We start from the raw sequence: 22,468 nt of genomic DNA, 5'->3' as shown, positions 1-22,468 counted from the left end.
CATCTCTGCCTTCTCTCACTGCCATTGAGGAGCAGGGGCATACGTGTTATAACTATGATGGGAGGCCAGGCAAACCCCAGAGCACCCCAGCTGATGCTGTTATACAGCCAGAAGTGACTAAACCTCAGCAAGCCCCTGTGCTAAACCACAGGCAGGCATTCCATTGGTTCTGTTCCTCAATCTAAGCATCCTAACAGGAATAATAAAGGGAAGTGATGATAAGGAAGGGGTAAGAGAGAGGAGGAGGAGTGGAGAAAGAATAGTAACCACCATTCATAAGTCCAGACTGAGCAACCCTAAACTTTTGAGATCATAGAGGCACTCGAAGTTTTGGATTTTAGATTAGGGATCCTTGATCTGTAAAGTCCACACAAATACTCCAGAATCTGAAAAACTGCAAAATCTGAAACATTTCTGGTTGCAAGCATGACTCTGTATACATTATATGCACCCAACACAAATGCTGTTTATATAATAAACCAACCCTCTCAAGCAGATGCTGTTATCTCTACTTTACAAATAAAAAAATGAAAGAATAGAAAGAGTTAAATAACTTGCCTAAGGTTTCATAAATAAGAGTAAGCCAGCTGGGATTGGAACGCAGAGCTGAAGGACTTCAGAGCTCATAGTAAGTGTGACACGAAAGCTCTCCAAGGATTTGGTACATACAAAGATTCCTAAGGGAGGAGACACTCTGGTTACCCCATTCTGGGCTGCAGGTTCCAAGTACTAACCTTTTCAGCCTTCTGGTGGAAAATGGAGGACATGTCCAGCAAGGTGCTCCGCTCATCCAGTGCAGCCGCAAACGCCTTCCACTCCTGCTCAAGCTGATTGGCAATCTGCTTAATCTGCTGAGAGGCATAGTGGCCGGACTCCACAAGGCGGTTTGCCACCGACATGATGCGGTTTATATTTACATACACGTTCTGCAAGAATGGAAGAGCCTGTGTTAGGGGAAAGCACAAGGGGGCTCCTTTCTAAGAAATCTGGACTGCTCTTTGCAAAACACAGTCTAGTAAAAGTCATCATGTTGTTAACAGTAGAATCACCTGATATACCCTAATCTACATGTTCACTCCTTGGATTTCCAGAAACTGGGTATTGGCTCCAATTTCTATTTTTAAAATTATAAAATTACAAATCAACTAGCTGAAAGGCATAATTGTTAAGCACAAAGCAATCAAATACACAAGTGGGTACACACAAATATACTATTACTCACTTCTTGGCTTCAAAAACTGAAAAGGGTCCAGATGGCAAGCCAACTGACAGGCAGTCACGCAGAACTGAAGGGACCCGGCGTTTCAGTTTTAGCTAGAACCCAGAAACTGAAAAATATGTACTTAGCAACCAAAGGCTATTTGTGTGAAAACAAGCTCTCCTTTCTACAAGAGCCCAAGTCATTTTTTTTGGTGCCAATAAAAAATCTTCTGTAAATGGACCCACTTTCTCCCAGGAAAATGAACTGAGGTAGAAACATAACAATGCTGTATTCAAATTTTAAATAAAGCTTTTTTACCCTGTTGAAATTCCTATCTTCAAGTCTACCAGTTTACTGCAACACACACACACACACATACACACACACACAAAGACAGGAAGCTTTCAGTAAACAGCAACAAAACTACCAATCTTTCTGAAAAACACTTTTTCACTGTGGCATTTCCTTGTCCTATTCCAATCTCCTCTAAGGCTCAGTTTTCTATCTCAGGTGGCTGGGATGGTTTGCATGTGATTGGATCCCAAGGGTTCATGTGTTCCAATGCAGCCATTTGAGAGGTGGTGGGACCTTTAGTAGGCTGGGCCTGGTGAAGGTAATGAGTGAGAAGGTAAAGGTGAGACATGGCCCTAAGAACAGATGTAGTTCTCGTGGGGCCCTTGTTACCTCTTTCAAAACAACTTGTTTTGAAAGAACTAGACTGTCCCCTGGAGTTGTTCTCTGCTTCCTGCCTGCCACGTGATGATCTCTCACCCTCATATATTCTCCTGCCTATCATGCTGTCCTACAACAAAGCCCTCACCAGAGTTCAGCTGAGGCAGGATCCTCCAGAACTCCGTGCTAAACAAACCTCTTTTCTTTATAAAGGTTTTTCATTACAGCAGTGGAAAATGGGCTAAGGCAGTAGAGGAGTGGGGAGGTTGCACACCTTCAACAGATCCTCTTGTTCTTCATACACTTGCATTCATTATTTTTGTGATATTGTCCCTACATAGTTCCTCTCAATGGGTCTCCCAACATCACATACATGTCTCTGGCCCCTCCAATCTTGCCCCTAATCTAGTTTTACCCGATCTGTCCAACCTCTTCTACATTTTCCTCCCTTCCCTCTCTTCCTCCCTGGATCTTTCTCCCAAATATGGACCTTGGAACAGTTTCCTCACTGCCTGGGGTGTCGAGGGGTCTGCAGTTCATCCAAGTGAACCTTCTGAAGAACTCACCTGTCTACTGTTTCTTTGCACATTCTTTTATTCACCCTTTCCCTCTATTTCCAACCCAAATCAGAAATGGAAGCTATACTAGTCAGGGATTAAGGAGCTACAGAATGAGTCTATGTTACTTTACTGGACTCTATCTGAAGGCTACAGTCAGCAAACAGACGTCACACGTCTGGAAGTAGCAGGGGAGAGGGCCCTTTTGAGAGGCTGTGACAGTCAAGATCGAGATCATCTGAGAAGACCCCAGTGACTTTTGTGGTACTCATGCTCTACCTGTGTCCTTTAAGTTAAAAGCAATGCCTATACATTCTCCTGCACTTTCTCTTTTTTGCCCCTCCTAGTAAAGTGGATGGTGACTAGATTTGCTAATTTTGCTGTCTCTGTATCCTTAAAGAGGAAACAGCAATCCAAAAGCTCTGTTATAAAAAGCACCAGAAGACACTCTTTGTTAGGATCTGGAAAACAGTGTGTTTTTGGATGGCTCTACTGGGGGAACCACTGACTGTACTCATTTATACTTCAGTTTTTAAGTGTTAGAGTCACAATTTCCTGAGATACTTTTATATTCCAAACAGACTATACCAGTCACTAGCAGCACACACAAAGGAGTATGGTGGCACACAACCTAAATAAACAGCCTGTACATGAATATAGAATATACAGTCCTCTACGTGAAAAGTAACAATCACAGATTCTTACCATCAGAGCTTTTATAAATGTCTGATATAGCAGAAACAGCATAATTGTTGGTATTCCTTAAAATGCTTTTTTAAAGACTGTCAACTTTTCATATTTAGTATTTTTATTTTAAAAAAAATCTTCAAAAAACTACAGATAGCAAGAAAAGGGCTGAAGGTTGATAGGCATCACTCTACATAAATAAATGGATACTAAGAATTAATGGAAATGTTCAGAACAAGGGTGGACATGAAAAGCCCCCTCAGCAGCCCTCACCTAGCACACTACAGAGCTCACATTCTCAAATGAAAATTTTAACTTAGAAAAATGATAGTATATTACAGAAAGAAAATACAGATAATCTAAAAAAAATGACATTACCCATAATTTTAAGGCTTTCTTACCTGCTTTAATTATATTGTAAACCACGCTGATAAAATAATCACAGCATTTACTGAGCACTCACTATGCAGCATGCAGAGTGTTTACTACTTTACAGGGACAGAGCCAATAACCAATGCAACACCATGTACAGTTGATATTGACCCCACTCTACTGCTTCAGTGCTCGTAACATGTCACAAGGCCTAAAAGCAGTTCATTATCACAAGGATGGCTTAGAATCCAAAACAAAATTGCTTGTCCCTGAAAAGGAACTTTCCAGAACCTTGACTGTCTAAAGAAGCACATGTCCTCTAGAACCAACATACGCTTTTATTTTAGTAACATTAACTAAAAATGTGACAGAAGTGCCATTCAAAGATCCAATGTTGTTTTGTTGATTTTGTCTCGCATGCAGTCTTAGGGCAACCCTGCCTGGTCTACAGAATCCTGAAACCTGAAGGTATCAGATGCATCAGCCTCAGATGGCTGGGGGTTCCAAGCCCAACTGAAGGACTCCCATGCTGCCATTCAACAGGGAAGGAAATCTGTTTTAGGAGAATTGGAGTGTGCCCTTGGGGTAAACAGCAGCTGGCCTCTTTTGTGGTCATGCATGGTGTAAGCAAAAGAGCAGGGCCATTACAGAGACTCACTGTGAGCCAAGAAGGCCTTCCTAGAGCCCCTGCAATCCCCTGTGAAATCAAGCCCAGGAGGTGGCACCAAACCTCCAGGATGAACAGGTTCAGGCTTCACTGATCAGGTGGTTTGCTTTTTAAAAACCGGTGCTGTGGTACAGAAGGTTAAAGTCCCAGCCTGCAGTGCTGGCATCCCATATGGGTGACAGTTTGAGTCCTGGCTGCTCCTCTTCAATCCAGCTCTCTGCTATGCCTGGGAAAATAATAGAAGATGGTCCGGCCAGCACCGCGGCTCAATAGGCTAATCCTCTGCCTGCGGCGCCGGCACACCGGGTTCTAGTCCCGGTCGGGGTGCCGGATTCTGTCCCGGTTGCCCCTCTTCCAGGCCAGCTCTCTGCTGTGGCCTGGGAGTACAGTGGAGGATGGCCCAAGTCCTTGGGCCCTGTACCCGCATGGGAGACCAGGAGAAGCACCTGGCTCCTGGCTTCAGATCAGCGCGATGCGCCGGCCGTAGCGCACCGGCCGTGGCGGCCATTGGAGGGTGAACCAACGGCAAAAAGGAAGACCTTTCTCTCTCTCTCTCTCACTGTCCACTCTGCCTATTAAAAAAAAAAAAAAAAAAAAAAAAAAAGAAGATGGCCCAAGGTCTTGGGCCCCTGCACCCTAGTGAGATCCGGAAGAAGCTCCTAGCTCCTGGCTTTGGCTTTGGATCAGCTCAGCTGTGGCCACTGGGGTCACTGGGGGAGCAAACCAGCGGAAGGAAGACATCTCTCTCTCTGGCTCTATCTCTCTCTGTAACTCTGTCTTTCAAATAAATAAAATTAAAAAAATATATATTTGTTCAGTTTCAAACAAGCTGCACAGATCTTCAAACAGTAGAGAACTCCCTACACACAGAGCTACACTGCTGCAGTCAGGACTCCAAGCACCCTGCCTGATCCACTTATGCCTCCCATCAGCTGCCACAGCTCCCAGACAGGGGCACTGCTCTGATGCTCTCTTACCATACAATTCATGGCAAAGTGATTGTGCTGTGTCTGAAGCTCCATAGCATGAGGATGGCTGGTCCCGATCTCCGTGTAGCTGTTTAAAAACAGGCCTTTGTTGTGTGTGATCCAGTCAAACATCTACCAGAAGGAAAACAAAACAAAACAAAACAAAACAAAACAAGTTAGCATCACTCCAGAAAGAGAATGATGGATGGCCATCCCAAAAAAGAGTGATTCCCTCCCTTTCTGATGTCTCAGGGATTACGCGTGGAACAGTCTTTACTTCTAAAAGGCCAGCAGTTCTGAACTTGCAAAATGTACAAGAAAATCTTACCTAGTGGTCCTCTTATAGAGGAGGATTTAAGAATCAAATCCCTAGGACTGCTTGGTAACTCTCAACCCAGCCGCCCCGTAAGCTAAACAGCTTCATTTGCCAAACTACTCATATTTAAGGCCTGTTCAGTGATACCAGGGATTTACAGGCCTCTGGATGGGTTTTGCTCTGACTACAGAACACTGACAGCAACACCAGTTGACTGAAATGTTATGCTTTTTAATGCAAAAGGTATACAGAAGCCTGTGAAAATGCAAACAATAAAATTTACTATAAAAATAAAAGGAACTTGGGGAAAAATTTAACAATGATACACACACACACATATTAAAGTTCAATAACAATGGTACTTAGATAAGGATGTCTATTAAGGAAATAGAACTATCAATCAGCTTTGTTACCATGACTTGAACCAGAATCCCAGAGACAGTAACCTGATTTTCTAGTAACTAGAAGGAAAATTTGTCTAACGTCATTGACAATGTACTACTTAAGACAAAAGTACACTGACAGATATGTTTAAAGCTTACCAAATAATAATCATGGATTTTCATCTTTCAATAGGTCCTTTTATGTCAAAGATCCCTAATGCAGCTTTTTACTTTACAAAAGATTCTTCTGTACATGTACAATCAATGAGCTCAAATTAAGAATTTAAAATTAGCCCAAGTTCAAGTTTGCGATGCTTTCTTGTTTGCAAGTGCCCTGTTTTCACACTCTAAAAGTGAATTAGCCAGTAACTGACAAGAATTCACTTTGACCAGCTGGTTAGTCCAGTGCAGATGAGTACAAGACACACATAACTACTGCCTGTACTGCTCAGAAAGAATATATTATTTTTAATGCATACTTACCTTTTATTTTTAAAACATAATGGATCTGAATAGTGTTCTGTCACTGGATTTGTAAAAGTAAAAAAGCAGGAATGTGCAAAATTCATACACACTGTATTGTTTTCAATAACACAATCTCACAATATTGTCAGGCATCTTGTCTATCTGGACCAAGTCAACAGTAATTTAAACTTGAAATTTCTAAAGTAGCACCATTCTCCACAATGATAAAAGCTGCAAACCAGAAAGAAGTGCTATCTCTGAAGTGGCTCTTGCTTGTTTAGAGCAAACGCAGTGGGTGGAGGCCAGCCAGTCTCCACCCACTCTCTCTTTCCTTCACCTGTCCACACAGAGCCCCTGACTCAGAAGCTTCCCTCCATGTCCCACTCATCTCCCCCCTTTACCTTCTCAGCATCCTGTTCAAACAGCCTTAGCTGAAAGCACTGGTCCAGCTTCAGTTTCCTCACGTGCCACATCTGATGCAGATGCTGCCGGGTCGAATGCAGCCGGTCCAGCATGGTGGACACCTTGGGCAAGAGGTTCTGCAGGTCTGCGTTGCCTGACCCCGAGTTCTTTTTGGGAAAGCTATCACTGCTCTGAATCCTCTGAAGCAGCTTCTGCCCCTCCAAATCCAAGTCCTCAATGGGGGCCTTAATCACCTTCTTTTTCAACTGGGAATGTTCTTCAATCATATTACGTGCCCCCTCTAAATCCTGAGGCAACTCCTTCTTGGCTAGCATGTCCTGAAGTTCCTCTAGTCGGGAGAGCATGTGGGTTGCATTGCTAATATAGTCTTCAAAAGCAACTCTGATTTCAATCCATTCCTCATGGTTGTATTCCAGGCAGCCATCAAACTCGGGAGTGAGCTGAGAAGGGTCAACTACTTTGGTGAGGCCTTCTAAAGAGACCATGCTTGTCTTAAGGAAAAAAATCACATATGAGATGAGCCAGTCTTAGCGGGTCTTACCATAATGCAATATGCAGTGTTTAGTCAGATTCTCACAGTTAATCTATTCATAGGAAACACAACATACCTGGTTCTGGCCCCTTAAAAATGAATGTAGATGAAATAAGCATTATGAACACAAAGAAAGAGAAATCCAGGACAGTAACACATACATGTTAGAGTCATGTGTATTTCACAAGAGGTAAAAGAATTAGTTTTCTTTCCAAGACCATGAATATTAACCTACTCTCTCAGGTGCATCAAAGCAGAGAATATGTTAAACTGCAAATTCAGAGCAGACAATTCAGAAATTTTACTTTCATCAATGCATCCTTCTACACCGTCTTTCCTCTGTCCATGACATTCCATCATCACATTCCCAACAGAACACTCTGAGAGGCTCCCTACTATCTGCTGTCACACTAACAGTCTGCTCAAGGGCTTCAAAATTCTTTTTAGTACTACCTCCTTATACACAGACTTACTTGTATGCTGCTTATTAAATGATAATTGCAACTCCTACAAGATCACCCATATTATTTATCTTGTGCTTTCTCCACTTCCCATTAAGTTAACAGGTCATAGTAAATGAGACTTCTTAAAAATTTAATAAACATCCAAGGGTTGGGATCGGTGCTATGGCATAGTAGTTAGCCTCCACCTGTAGCTCCAGCATCCCAGCTGCTCCTCTTTTGATCCAGCTTTCTGCTTCAGGACTGCGAAAGCAGTGGGAGATGACCCAAGTGATTGGACCCTGCACCCACTTGGGAGACCTGATAGAAGTTCCCAGCTTCTGGCCTTGGATAGGCCTAGCTCTGGCCACTGCAGCCATTTAGGGAGTGAACCAGCAGATAGAAAACCTTTCTCTGTGTCTCTCCATCTGTATAACTCTGCTTCTTAAATAAATAAAATCTTTTTAAAAATTAAAAAAAAAAAAAGATCCATGGGTTAGCAAGGAAGCTGGCAAAGTCTCTTTCCACAGTGCTGAAGTCACAAGTAATATTTTACTCATTGTAATAATCTGCTGTGCCTGTGAGCAGCATTAATGTTGGACATGATCTGCCCTACTTTCTAATTTAACAGGAACAAAGTTTTAGTCAGTTACAGTCTAAACAGGAAATTTTGCCCTACAAAATATAAAACAGATTAATACTAGTATGATGCTTCAAGTAAAACATGGGACAGGTAACCAAATGCAAAAATAAAAGTAAATAAAAAAGACAAAACAGAGAAGGGCTGGTTTGGCCTCCGTCACCTTCAGCCTTATAGAAACCTAACACTGGCATCTCTGAGTTGTCTGGCATAAGAAACAGCAAAAAGCAGCAGGGTTAAAAAAAGACAGGCTGGCTCCTAACCCAGTGTTGTTGCCAGCAATGCTCCTGTAAGCTCATTATTATCACACCTGTTGGACTCAGTAACTGTTGGGGAGGCTGGCAACAACAGGAGACAGGTATAGGTATCTTTATGTGCCCAGAGGGAGACGGTGAAACTAGACAAGAAAACTTGCATGAACTATATTGCCAAACCATTACTTTTACTTAAAATATGTAATTAAATCACTTCAAAATTCTGCATCAAAAAAAATCACTAAGGCCCAACAAACTGTCCTCCAAAATCACTTCTTACTGTGTGTGACAAAAAGACTTACTGGTTTCATCTTTCACCTAAACCTAATGTGTAGCTTCAAATTTAAGTTAAAACCAAATTCAGATTTCAGATAGAGAAATCAGTACCATGGAAAGGGATTTAGAAATCCAAGTAGCACAATGTGGGAAAACATTTCATAAACAAGAGATATGAAACAAATGACACACAAATTTCACACCACTCTCCCCATAATCAGTGGTAGATAGGCCTTTGTGTCACCCTATTTTTTCCTCAGGAAATCTGAAGTTGGGTGTTCTTCCCAAATGCTGCTTTCTCATCCCAGGACTGAGACACAAGGATGAATCTGGAGCCAGGCAAAACCACTTGTGTGCTGGCTGGTGAAGCTGTTCCATCAGGTGAAGTTCAAGAAACATGCCTCTCCCTAAGGCAGACACCCCCAACTCCACAGCCCCATCTCCCCCACCAAGAGAAATAAAGCCCAACCCCCTTGCATAAGACAACCCACTTGGATAAGGAACACAACCGTATCATGTTCTGCACAACTGATTTCACATGTCATATGTGCATAAGATATTCAGTTCCTATTTAAAAATCTATTGGCAGCCTAAAATGATGAGGCTACAACAGCTTTTAATAAACCACAACTACTGGCTTAGCGAGTATGGCCACGCAGGGGAAGTTACCTCAAATTCAAATTTAGAACTGCCAAAATTTGTCCTCTGTTTCTGCCAGAAGTTGTCTGGCTTGATGATGAGGGCGACGTGGATGCAGCAGGGGAAGGACTCCTGCAGAATCTTCAGCAGGGGCTTGATTGAGTCCCACTTGGACCCACGCATGTCCACGATCACTGTGAAGCCTCGCTTGCATACCTCCTCACTGCGGAGCAAGAACACACAGGCTGAGGACAGGCTCTGTCCACCAGAGTCCCAGGGAGGGTGGGACTCCACTCCCCTCCCCAGCCTGACATGTGGGAAGGAGCACAGACACCCCTGACATTGAGAAGCAGACAGCCAGAGGCTCCTGCCAGCTCTGCTTCAACCCCCACTCCCTCATGCCATAAAGGAACAGAACTGGGCTGGGAATAGAAGCATTCAAGAACACAGATGTATCTAAACAGGGCTGAACTTCAAAAGGCTTTATAATTTTAATTCTGTTTTTATGGTTTTTGTACCCTGTCCTGGGCAAAATGATATCCACTGTGCCCATTTCTCTGCTCTCTGGGGTATTGCCTGAATGAACATTCTTGCCCATAGGTACCAAGGGGAAAGGTCTCTGGGGAACACTGGAGCACTGAGCCCCTGGGGGAGGCAGAGCCCATGTGAGGACAGCCGTTACCCCAGGATTCCCAGAAACACAAGCTCTGAAAACGACCCCCCCCCTTATGAAGCTGACATGGTAAGAGTTTTCCAATGTCCTATTTTGTTCCCTTTATCGCGCCCTTGGCTCTTATGCTATTTCAGTAAGTCTCCAAGGGCAGTCTAGCTACACTAGGAGCTCTCATGGGAGCTCTTTGGGGGCAAATCTAGTCTCAGAGTGGTACAAAGACTGGATTGACCTTTTTAACTTAGTTATACTGATGCACAAGCAATGACTGGCCCTTGGCACAAATTAAGATGGTGTTACGAGGCTTTGTATTCTTCTCTTCATGTCTAATCCTATTAACATTCAACCTCTGTATATATGGAAAGTACATGCAAGGCACTTTGGCAAAAAAAAAAATATATATATATATATATACACAACAAGAGTCAAGACGTTCTTAAATACAGTCTTACTAGGTGGTAACATCAACAATACAGGTGGACGTTTTGTGCTGGCTGTCAAACAGGCCCTGCAGCTAAGGAACAACTGTCACCTGCACTGTTATGGTGGGCTCCAACAGTCCAGGCTGTTGATGCCAGCGCCAGACACTAACCAGGTGTGAATGCCTGCAAGGTCTCTGGAAATAAACTTAGGATCTTATGAGTACTCAATGAGAATGTGAAGTTTTCACTTAGTGTGAACACATTGCCACAATGGGTGAGACATTTGACACTTTTCTCCTTCAGGAAATCATCCTGAAAAATCAGCTTCCACTAAAAACCCAGAACACTTCTCTCAAAAAGAAAAGAAAGAAGGAAGGGAGGGAGGGAAAAAGAGTGTGAAGGAAGTATCATTATATTCTTAGAATTATATTTATGTACTTCATTAAATCTTTATATTAATACCACATTTTAAAAACCCAGAACATTAATTATAATCACTAAGTAATATTAGAAAGAAAAATAAAGTCAAAATTAAAACCAGTATCATGTTTTCTTGACTTAGTATTTTCTCTTAAAAAGTCAAGTCAAAATTAAAACCAATTTTTATGTTTGCTCCCTACTATTCCTCCCACTTTTCTCACATATCCCATTCTCTTCCTTATCTTGAGTCCCAACATCAGAGTAGGTGGCATTCCAAGTTTCACTGATATAAAGTGACACTGACATCAATATGAGAAGGGGCATTACATAAAGATCCCAAAATCTCTGTGGCATAAACCCCTACCAGATAAGCAGCTCACAGGGATAGGAACATGGTGCTAAGGCCATGGAGGGAAAACCAACTGATGCAGCAGCCCAGCTTACCACTCAAAAGTGGAAAACTAACTTCTGACTACCTCCATATGAATGCAAAACTGAAAATGAGCTAACATTTGGCCCAAATGTGCCACACTTTGTGCTACTACATCTCCCCATCCCAAGAAGGTCCTAGACCACAAACCAGGTAACATCACAGGCAGGGACATCCTTTGTTTGCCGTCCTCCTTCACAAACCTAGAGTCAACAGGGATGACATGTCTTCTAAAGTCTCTCAAATCCTGGAAATTAAGTATTCTGGACTTTCTTGGGCTCTAATGGGGTTTGTGACCCTGCAAGAGTCTACTCCACAGAAACTCCAGGGCTGCAAAGATGCACCTTCTACCCCAGACCCAGACATTCTGCCACCCTATACCACAGCCACACTATAAAACTGAAGCACTGTGTTTTGTTTGTTTTATTAGTCACTGTATGGTAGCATGCACTTTCAGCATCAGTCTTCACCACATCAAGACAAAATTCCCATGTTTTCCTCCACAAACTACAAAGACCCCCTGCTTTAAAAGGGGCTTAAAAGAGATCCCAGATGACCCCAGGCTTAACAACATGAATGAGAGGTAAAGCAACAAAACCAAAAAAATGTGCTTGGTTCCCGTGGTTTACAGGAGGATTAACTAATTCTTCCTCCAGGATCAAACTGTCACCGCCCAGTAAGGAAAACAGCACATGCGCTGGGCTGCGAGTGCACAGCCTTTCAGCCATCTGTCTTCATCAAGCTAAAAGCCATCACTATGAACAGAGCAGGGACTTACAAACAGCCCTGAAGCTGGCTCCTTTTTGTGAGTAGCTAATGAACATGTTCAGCTGCCTACAGGAGAAGGCCTCCAAGCCTCTACTCTACCTGGAAGACAGGAAGGAAACAGGGTGCCTCTTTGGAAAATGTGACTGACTGCCTGGCTATTTTAGTTGTATAAACTAAGAACCTCATGTCATTGGTGAGATCAAGAAAATCTACATAAAACTGAAATCCTCTTCTCTACACAGTCTCCAATAAAGAGGAAGTCTACTGTCCTGAGTTCCTGAATGAAGAAAGTACCTTCGGGGCCGGAATTGTGGCGCAGTGGGTTAATGCCCTGGCCAGAAGCACCGGCATCCTGTATGGGCAACGGTTCTAGTCCCGGCTGCTCCTCTTCCGATCCAGCTCTCTACTATGGCCTGGGATAGCAGTGAAAGACGGCCCAAGTCCTTGGGCCCCTGCACCCTCGTGGGAGACCCGGAAGAAGCTCCAGGCTCCTGGCTTTGGATCAGTGCAGTTCCGGCCGCTGCGGCCACTGGGGAAAGAACCATCGATGGAAGGCCTCTCTCTCTTTCTGCCTCTCCTCTCTCTGTGTAAATCTGACTTTCAAATAAAAATAAATAAATCTTAAAAAAAAAAAAAAAGTACCTTTCTATGGCAATGTTCATGAATCAACTAGAAACCTCACATTATTTCATTAGTGACAATAGCCTCAGAGTGGTTTATTCAGTTAGCTACTACTATAAATCATTCTAAAGAAGGCAACATGTTTTAGAACATAATTAGCATAAAATATAATCCAAGCAGATAGAGTAGTAACTACCTAAAGACATTTCAAGCCTTGCTGTTTCCATCACAGCAGGAATTCCAATGATAGCATCAAAAACTGCTGCCATGACTTGTTTCTGCTAAACAGAGAATAGAATGTTTCTTTGCAAATTAAGCCAATGGATTAATCACCCTATTCCTCCAGCTGTTCATGTGCATGTTTGTTTTTTAAAAAGGAAGGGGGAGGTGACCCAAGCTTAATACCTAAACTACTCATAGCTATTCAGGTTTCACTATGTTCAACCATGAGAGGCACAGACAGTCGGCAGGGCATGTACAAGAAAACAGGGAAACCTACCTCTAGAAAGCATGCACAAGGAAGCAACTGAAGGAAAGGAGAAGAATGAACAGAAAGAAGGAAACTACTGTATGCCTTCTGAGATGAGCAGAAGCACATAAATAACCTCACTCAATATTCTCAAGGATACCACAATGCACAGATTATCATCACATTTCATAGACCAGAAAACCAATAAAGGTAATTAACTCATTCCAGGTCCCAGATAATCTGACTCTGAGCCCCATGCTCCCATAGCACACTTTTGTTTGGTAGCAAATGGAATGCAGAGCCCTGTGACCACTTGGCTGTGGGACAGCCAGAGGGCAACCTTCAAATCTGGAAAGGAGGTAGAAGGTCCGGAGTAATGGACAGATAAAAAGATCTCACAGACCCCCAGGTCATAAATCCCACTGGGAAGCTGGGTTTATACTACTCTGAAACCACAACAAGCAATCTGATTCACAAATTACACACAAACAGAGCTTGTCCAAAAACACACCACACACCATTAACTGGCTGCTGCTGTTTCTGACCCTATCATTTGACTAAAACCAAACAGCACAGGTCTGCTGAGGGCTGCCTAGAGAATGCGAACCTGCAGGACCATGGGTGGGCAGCAAGGGGACTCATTTTATCTCTACTTCTCTCTGAACCCCCATGAAACCGTCTCCATTACCATTTAGCCAATGCATCATTTGCAACTTAACTCCACCTCTCTCACTTGCTCATGAACCAAGGACAAGCAAACCGGCATCTGAAACTGTAAATACAAAAGCAAGTCTAGGTAACGAGATGAAGTGACTGTTCAGTCAATGAAGGAACATCCTACATACTTGAGTGTTTATGAGCAAACTTTTATCTTGGGATTTGTTATAAAATATTCCAGGGGAAAATGAGAGAAAAACAAGACTGGCAGAATCTGACCAATGCTGAGGCTGGGCAAGCACTGTTTCAAAAACAGAAGGCAAGCTCTCACAGTTACATGTGTATATAGTATTCTAAATTTTTTTTTAAGTCACCTGAATACCAAATTCATTTTTTTAAAATCAAACTATATGACAAATATCAGTTCAGTTGGCAGGGATTTTTTAAATTTTTACATTGTCCTATGTATTTCCCTATTTCTTTTTCCATCATCAGCACAGAATGTGACACACCCAAACTTGGTAAGCAGTAACCATAAAAGAGACTGCTATTCATAAAGGCTGGTGAGTGCTTAAAAAAAAACCTTCTCAATTCCTTTCTAAATCTATGGTTCCAATAGTTCAGCAGCCCAAGAAAACACCAGAATCAGAGGAAAAGGCAAACTTCCTTCCTTGTAAAGGATATCCTCACAGAAAAATCCAGGGATACCTCAGCAGGTCAAAGCAGCCAGAACAAAAGCTGATCTTCCAGTTTCAGTTCACAATTGATCATAATGATAGGTCTAAGAGTCAAAGGGATCACATAAATAAGACTAGTGTCTGAAAATACTAACTGATAGAATTAAAAAGGAGAGAACGATCCAACATGGGAAGTGGGATACACAGCAGACTCATAGAATGGCAGATGTCCTAAACAGCACTCTGACCTCAGAATCAGCCCTTAAGGCATTCCGATCTGGCTGAAGAGCCCATGAGGGTATTTTAAGGCATGGAAAGCCATGACGCTCTGGGGGAAAAAAAAAAAAAACACCTAAATGAAAGATCTCTGCGAGATCCCAGTGGAAAGAACGGGCCATCAAAGGAGGAGGTACCTTTCTCTGAAGGGAAGAGAGAACTTCCACTTTGACTATGACTTTGTCTAAATAAGATCGTGCCAAGGATGCACTGCTCCTCTCCTTGAGGTCTCTCTGGAAAATGAAACATTGCTTGATCTTGGTGTTCTTCAGCATTCACACTAAAAATCTCCCAGACTATCACTAATGTAGTCTCAAATTTGATGCCAGTGTGTAAGCCAATAAGGACCTCTGATGCCCCACCTACTTCATGCTACAAATCAAGAGAAACTCAGCACAGAGACAGTAATCTATTATCAAAAACAGTACCTCATGTCTGATCATTCAGTCCACTGTCTTTTATCAGAAATACCAGCAATTACTCTGCTTGATTTCTAACTTAGGCTTCACATCCTAAAATCCCAGCTTAGTGAGTATCTCAACTTCACCATTAACACACAAAGCGCTTCCCTACAAAACACCTGCCTTCTTGTCCCTGCACCCAGTATGTTTTAAACTAGACAATAAAATGGAAATAAGGACAAAGATCATAGTTGACTGCTTTGTTGGCTTGGAATGTAGGCTTCCATTCAGCTGTTTTCTAAAGAATACATTAGCACATCTCTTTAAGAAAAAAGTGACAAATCATAAGCAACACAGAACTTACCTAGGAATACAGGCTAGATATGAAATGAGTCTCCTGAGATCCTCCTGTCGTATTCTGTCATGATTGCTGCGTGCCGGGAATGTTAAGATGGGACCTCCACGTTTATCTCTACCACCTAAAATGAAAATATTGGGAACACACTAAGAAACAGGCAAGCTGGGACATGCCATCAGAAGTCTAGCACCATTGTCAACTCACTCTGCAGAAACCCCACTTAAACCAGCTACACAGTCAGGAAGGAAGGGCTATCCAAAGGCAAGAATTCTTTCATCTGAGATAGGGTGAGGTTATTTATCCCCCAAGGGATTCAAAGGAAATCTGAATTGTGCAAGCCACATGCCTTTTTCTTCCAACATGTTGGAATAAACTCTTCCATTTCATGTTTGGCGATAAAAAAATATATATAATATATATATATATATATAATTCCAGGTACACTGTGCTTTGTATACCGAGTTCTCAGTCTTTTCTTTTTCTTTCTTTTTTTTTTTTTTTTTTTTTTTACAGGCAGAGTTAGTGAGAGAGATAGAGAGAAAGGTTTTCCTTCCATTGGTTCACCCAACCAATGGCTGCTACAGCTGGCGCTGTGCTGATCTGAAGCCAGGAGCCTGGTCTCCCATGTGGGTGCAGGGGCCCAAGCACTTGGGCCATCCTCCACTGCCTTCCCAGGCCACAGCAGAGAGTTGGACTGGAAGAGGAGCAACCAGGAGAACCCGGTGCCCATATGGGATGCCGGCGCCAGCCCTGAGTTCTCAGTCTTAAGAGGAAAAAAAGAGTGTTTTTCAAACTTTACACATACATAAAGTGCTAATGAAGTCAGCCTGGGATCATTGAACACTTTTTGCAAAACTCACATTTATTACTGTCATCAGGACTCTCAGGAAAATACAGAAAGAAAATTTCACCTTTTCAAGTGGACATCTGAAGTACTTTTACAACTCTGACCATGTTACTTGGATCTCAGAATTCAAGCAATAGTATAAAGCTCAATTATCTTTTGTGCATGAAAAATTGTCAGGAAAGATAAAAACAGAAAAGCAAGCAACTAAAGAAACAAACAGGGCCAGTGGTGTGGCTCAGCAGTAAAAGCTGCTGTCTGCAGTGTTCAAGTTCCAGCTGCTCCACTTCGTTCCAGCTGTCTGCTATGGCCTGGGAAAGCAGTAGAAGGTGGTCCAAGTCACCTACATTCAAGACCCGGAAAAAGCTCCTGGCTCCTGGTTTCAGATCGGCACAGCTCTGGCGTGTCATTGTCGCCATCCGGGAGTAAACCAGTGGATGGAAGACCTCTCTCTCTGCCTCTCTCTAACTTTGTCTTTCAAATAAATAAATAAATCTTTAAAAAAATTATTTCCTTTAGGAAAACAAAAAAAATGCAGGAAAGCTAGTAATTTAGAAACATATTTTACCAATACAGATTTTACAGTTTCCTACAATGACTGAGTACACCCTCACATTCTAAACAGTACTGAAACCTAAGTCTGATTGCAACTACTAAAAACATTCCATGAGTACTGGCCAGTTATACAATTTAGTCAAGTCTTAAATCGTTTGTAAATCCAGTAATTCAAGTATAAAATGGGAAAAGTCATAGGAACCAATAGATAGATACAGGTAGGTAGCATGTGCTCCACATTTACCTTATGATGTGGTCCTTACAACAACTCTTATGTTAATGAGCTTTACACTCCAGCTTATGTACAAAGACATGTAGCCTCTGAGAGCTAAAATAATGAAAAGGTACTTATGCCATATTCTCACAGCCAATCCCTTTGTCCGACAAGGACCAATGTAATCTTTCACACTAAGGTCTTGAGTTTGAGGTTTTTGTTTAAGTAACACAAATGTCTGAAAATTAAATAATGGGCTTTGAAGGCCTTTGTTGGAGGCAATGTTTCTCAATGAAAAGTACAATTAAAAATAATAATCAGTATTGCCATAATGGCTGTTAGATCAGCGCCAGTCGTCATCTTAAATATCTAGTGCTATTTTTAGGATAATGGAAATTATGCTAAATTATTCCATTTTTTTTAGAATACTATTTTCTCCAAGACAAACAATGGTTTCAATATTTCCCATTTTCCAAGATCTTTTATTCTAAGAGTCGATCTCTTTTATTAAAAAAAACCATAGATCAATACAAATTATAGACATATTATAGACACCTTGATTTCTTAAAAAACTATAGTATATGATTTTTGGATTAAAGCATTTCCCAGTTTTGGAAAAGACAAGACCAACATTTTTTCTGGACAACCATTCTGAAGAACAAATGTTTCTGAAATGCAACATCATGTTTGATTCCACAGGAAAAATGAAATGCCAATGAGCCATGTTAGACATCCTGCCCATGTGTATCTGATGTCAAACCCTAGCCTCACAGTGAGGCAGTTAAGATAGAAGTCAGCCCAGTTTCATAGATGGGAAACTCAGCATCTTGGTTTCCAAAATGCAAAGAAAAGGGCAGGAAATGCATTTCCTTACCTGCCAATGTTACAAGAAATCTAGGCATGTGACCTCTATCTTCTATACATATTCTATATATTCTATCTTCTATATCTATATTCTTTTAATTTATTTTTTGCCAGGCAGAGTTAGACAGTGAGAGACAGAGACAGAGAGAGAGTTATAGACAGTGAGAAAGAGACAGACAGAAAGGTCTTCCTTCCGTTGGTTCACTCCCCTTAATGGCCGCCATGGCCGGTGCTGCGCCAATCCGAAGCCAGGAGCTGGGTACTTCCTCTTGGTTTCCCATGTGGGTGCAGGGACCCAAACACTTGGGCCATCCTCCACTGCCCTCCCAGGCCACAGCAGAGAGCTGGACTGGAAAAGAAGCAACTGGGACTAGTACTCGGCGCCCCAACTGAGACTGGAACCCGGGGTGCCAGCGCTGCAGGCAGAGAATTAGCCAAGTGAGCCACAGTGCTGGCCCCTGTATCTATATTCTAACACAGCTCAGTAAAATTATCCCCTAGCCAAATGCTGCCTTGATGAAAAAGCAGGAAGAGGGATGAGCTAGCAGTTATGACATTAGTTAAGACAACATCCCAAATTAGAGTGCCTGGGATGGATATCTGCCTCTGGCTCCTGAGTCTAGCTTCCTGCTAATACAGAATTTGGGAGGCAGCAGTGATGGTGGGGGTACCTACTATCCATATGGGAGATCTGTACTGTGACCTGGTGCCCTGCTTTGGCCCTAGTCCAGCCCCATCTGTTGCAGGTACTTGTGGAGTGAGCCAGTGTGGGGAGGGTAAAGGTTGCTCTCTTCGGCCAGCACCGTGGCTCACTAGGCTAATCCTCTGCCTGCGGCGCCAGCACACCGGGTTCTAGTCCTGGTTGGGGCGCCGGTTCTGTCCCAGCTGCCCCTCTTCCAGTCCAGCTCTCTGCTGTGGCCCGGGAAGGCAGTGGAGGATGGCCCAAGTGCTTGGGCCCTGCACCCGCATGGGAGACCAGGAGGAAGCACCTGACTCCTGGCTTCGGATCAGCGCAACACCCCGGCTGTAGCGGCCATTTTGGGGGTGAACCAACGGAAGGAAGACCTTTTGCTCTGTCTCTCTCAATTCATATAAATATTGCATCACTTCTACATTCCCTCTTCAATAGCCCATTTTATTTCTCTAAAACACTTCTCAACAACTAGAAAATGATATAATTTATATATTCTTTTTGTGTGCCTGTTTCCTCTGCTTAGAAAGTAAGCTCTGTTAGAGCAGGCACTTTGGTTTCATTTGTTGATGTTAGTATATGAGGAGGTCCTCCAAAAATTCATGTAAAATGTCTATTTTGAAAAACTAATTTCAAAATGTTTTATACCAAAATAAACTTATGATTTCCTTCTTCCATGAATTCTTTGAAGTCCTCTTGTGCTCTCCCTCAATGCCAACTAGGAGACTGGTATGTAAAAGGCACTCAATATTTGCTGAATGCATTCTTCTTCCATAGTCCAAACATTAACTAAAATACCTACTATTATGTATTTGTTAACTTCAACATGGAAGTGCTTGATGAGTATTCTAATAAACCAGATACTGAATGAACTGAGGCTTATTTTGATAATAGAAAGAAGGCTGAAAAGGACCTACATTATGGCCACAAATGCCTATTTTGACATTGATGTCTTAAAACCAATTATCTCATTTCTCTTGGTAATTTTTTAAGATTTATTTGAAAGGTAGAAATGTATTCTCTCTCTCAGCAAAATGTCTGCAAGGACAGGGCTGGCCTAAGTCAAAGCCCAGAGCTAGGAGCTCTAATTGAGTCTCTCACATGAGTGGCAGGAACCCAACTACTTGAGCTGCCACCTGCTACCTCCCAGAAAGTACATCAACAGAAAGCTGAAATTGGAAGGGGAGCTGGGATTCAAACCCAGGCAGTCCCATATTGGAGGTGGGCATCGTTACTGCTGTGCCACCCCCATTTCCCTCCTCTTAAATAAATGGAAAGCTTCAGATGACTTTCTTGAGCCATGTGGCCCTGTCTGATCCAGTCACCTCTTTTTCTTTGAATGAATTAAGAACTCTACCTTTCTTCTAGTTAGAATGAACTTGCAGGAAGGCACTTTGAGGAGTACAATGAAGATTTTAATGCACCAATTCTACTTTTCTCTCTGTGGCCCCAGGGTCAGTGTGTGGAGTAAAGCACCACCAAGAACTATTCCTAACAACCCTTCAGGCACAGTCCATCTCCCACTGACCATGAAAAGCACCTCTTACGGATGAAAGCTCTGGAGAGAAATGATGCCTATTGTCTACTAAGAGTGCAATCAAATAATACAACTATGTCAGGAGGATGCCCACCAGCCTTCCACTCCAAGAGTAACCAAACACCTGGCCAGCCCATTCTTTCATGTGCTCTCCTCTTTGCCTGGTCCTGAGAACCAGAAATTGGCTCACAGAATGTTTCTCATGAAGATGCCAAAAGAACTCTTGATGGCCTGATGGGAAGGCCCCAGCAGGCCCTGCTTCTCAGTCTGGTGTCTCACACTGCGCTAGATGCTAAGGAGAACGTGAAAGATGGACAGAAAGTACCCTGTTCCCTTCCCACAAGGTGCAGCACTTGGCAAAATGGAAACAAAAAGAACTAAGGTTAAACAGCACTCTGGCCTCAGAATCAGCCCTAAAGCCATTCGGATCCGGCTGAAAAGCACATAGGCATGGAAAGCCAAGACACTCTGGCAAAAAAAAAAGAAAAAAAAAAAAAAAACCTAAATGAAAGATCTCTGTGAGTGAGATCCCAGTGGAAAGAACAGGTCTTCAAAGAAGGAGGTACCTTTCTCTGAAGGGAGGAGAGAACCTCCACTTTGACTATGACCTTGTCTAAACAAGATAAGAGTCGGAGAACTCAAAAGGCTTCCATAGCCTTGGAAACTCATGACTGGTGCATAGGGAGATTACTGATGCCATAAACAAGAGTGTCAATTTGTTAAGTCAACAACAGGAGTCACTGTGCACTTACTCCTCATGTAGGATCTCTGTCCTTAGCGTGCTGTACATTGAGACTTAATGCTATAACGAGTACTCAAACAGTATATTTCACTTTGTGTTTCTATGGGGGTGCAAACTGTTGAAATCTTTACTTAATGTATACTAAACTGATCTTCTGTAAAAAAAATAAATAAATAAATTAGCAATTCCCAACTTGACTCTCACTGGGATTAAACATGACAATAGGTCTGATCTGATTTCATCATCATTTAAAAAATCATCTATTATTTTTCACTTTATGTTTCTGTGTGGGAGCAAACTGTTGAAATCCTTAATGTATACTAAGCTGATCTTCTGTATGTAAAGATAATCGAAAATGAATCTTGATATGAATGGAAGGGGAGAGGGAGTGGGAAAGGGGAGGGTTGCGGGTGGGAGGGATGTTATGGGGGGGAAGCCATTGTAATCCATAAGCCATACTTTGGAAATTTATATTCATTAAATAAAAGTTAAAAAAAAAAAAAAGAACTAAGGTTAGCAGTCAGTTATGACAGGAAATCTCCATGTACCAAACCCCACCTTATTGTCCACAGCCTCAGTTATTAAGGGTGGGTTTTCATCTTGCTCCCTAAAATGCTACTATAAAAGAGGAACATAAATGTCCATCAACAGTGAACTGTGTTCTATTTACACAGCAGAGTAATACGCAACTTCATGAAAAGAAGCCAGGACTATGTGTGCTGAGGGCTACAACAGTCTCTGACATGAGCTCAACAAGGTTGAGAAAATGGTACGGAATACATTATGCCTCACAGAAGGGGGCATGAAAGTAGATGGGTAAGAGTTGGCTGGTAACCCAGCATCCTCAGAGAGGTTTATAAATGCCAGAACCATTTAACTGGTAGTTAAATACCTTAAATACCTTCTTGCACCAACATCTTCATTGGGAAGAGTTCAGAAAAAGTAGCAGATAGGAGAGACTACACTCATGTGTTCCATGGCTAAACCCATAATGGTGCTGGACTCTGATCTCTTGCTCTATGGCCGAGGTCACTGGACAGTGGGCTGTTTTAAGCTGGATAATGTTACTGGTGAATACTTGATGTCCATGTATGGTTTTCCTCAGCAGTTCATTTATTACTTAGTACGGCTCTTGGGAGCAAGTCTTTCTAGATCTATTCAGCGATCCAGGGTTATTAGCCCAAAAACACAGATCCATGCAGCACTGGGCTTTCATGCCTCAGGGTCCTTCCAGACTTGGATGGGAGATGCTATTGGAATCAGTCTATGATTCTCTATGAGTCGTTGCATTGTCAATGTTGCCGAAAGGCTTCTGGAAAGGACCTCACAGTTCATTTGCTTTCCAGCTGATGAAGCCTCT

The 22,468-nt window shown here is 42.4% G+C and overlaps 1 protein-coding gene across 4 annotated transcripts in view; it reads right to left on the bottom strand.

The window, feature by feature from the left end:
• The window catches only part of TRIO (trio Rho guanine nucleotide exchange factor), a 375,250-nt gene that overhangs the window by 214,358 nt on the left and 138,424 nt on the right, over positions 1–22,468 (bottom strand). For all 4 annotated transcript variants that reach the window (XM_070056594.2, XM_070056595.2, XM_070056598.2 and 1 more), the window contains exons 3-7: positions 15,668–15,782; positions 9,523–9,715; positions 6,690–7,202; positions 5,134–5,256; positions 735–926 (exon numbers count right to left, since the gene is read on the bottom strand). In XM_070056594.2, coding sequence (XP_069912695.1) covers positions 735–926; positions 5,134–5,256; positions 6,690–7,202; positions 9,523–9,715; positions 15,668–15,782 — 1,136 coding nt within the window. The remainder of the gene's footprint in view (positions 1–734; positions 927–5,133; positions 5,257–6,689; positions 7,203–9,522; positions 9,716–15,667; positions 15,783–22,468) is intronic.

Source organism: Oryctolagus cuniculus, chromosome 14 (assembly GCF_051225735.1).
Source record: "Oryctolagus cuniculus isolate XC-2025 breed Fujian yellow rabbit chromosome 14, ASM5122573v1, whole genome shotgun sequence".
In the NCBI taxonomy this organism is placed as follows: Eukaryota; Metazoa; Chordata; class Mammalia; order Lagomorpha; family Leporidae; genus Oryctolagus; species Oryctolagus cuniculus.
Note: the sequence above shows the minus strand (reverse complement) of the source record. Positions and strands in the feature narration are given on the sequence as shown.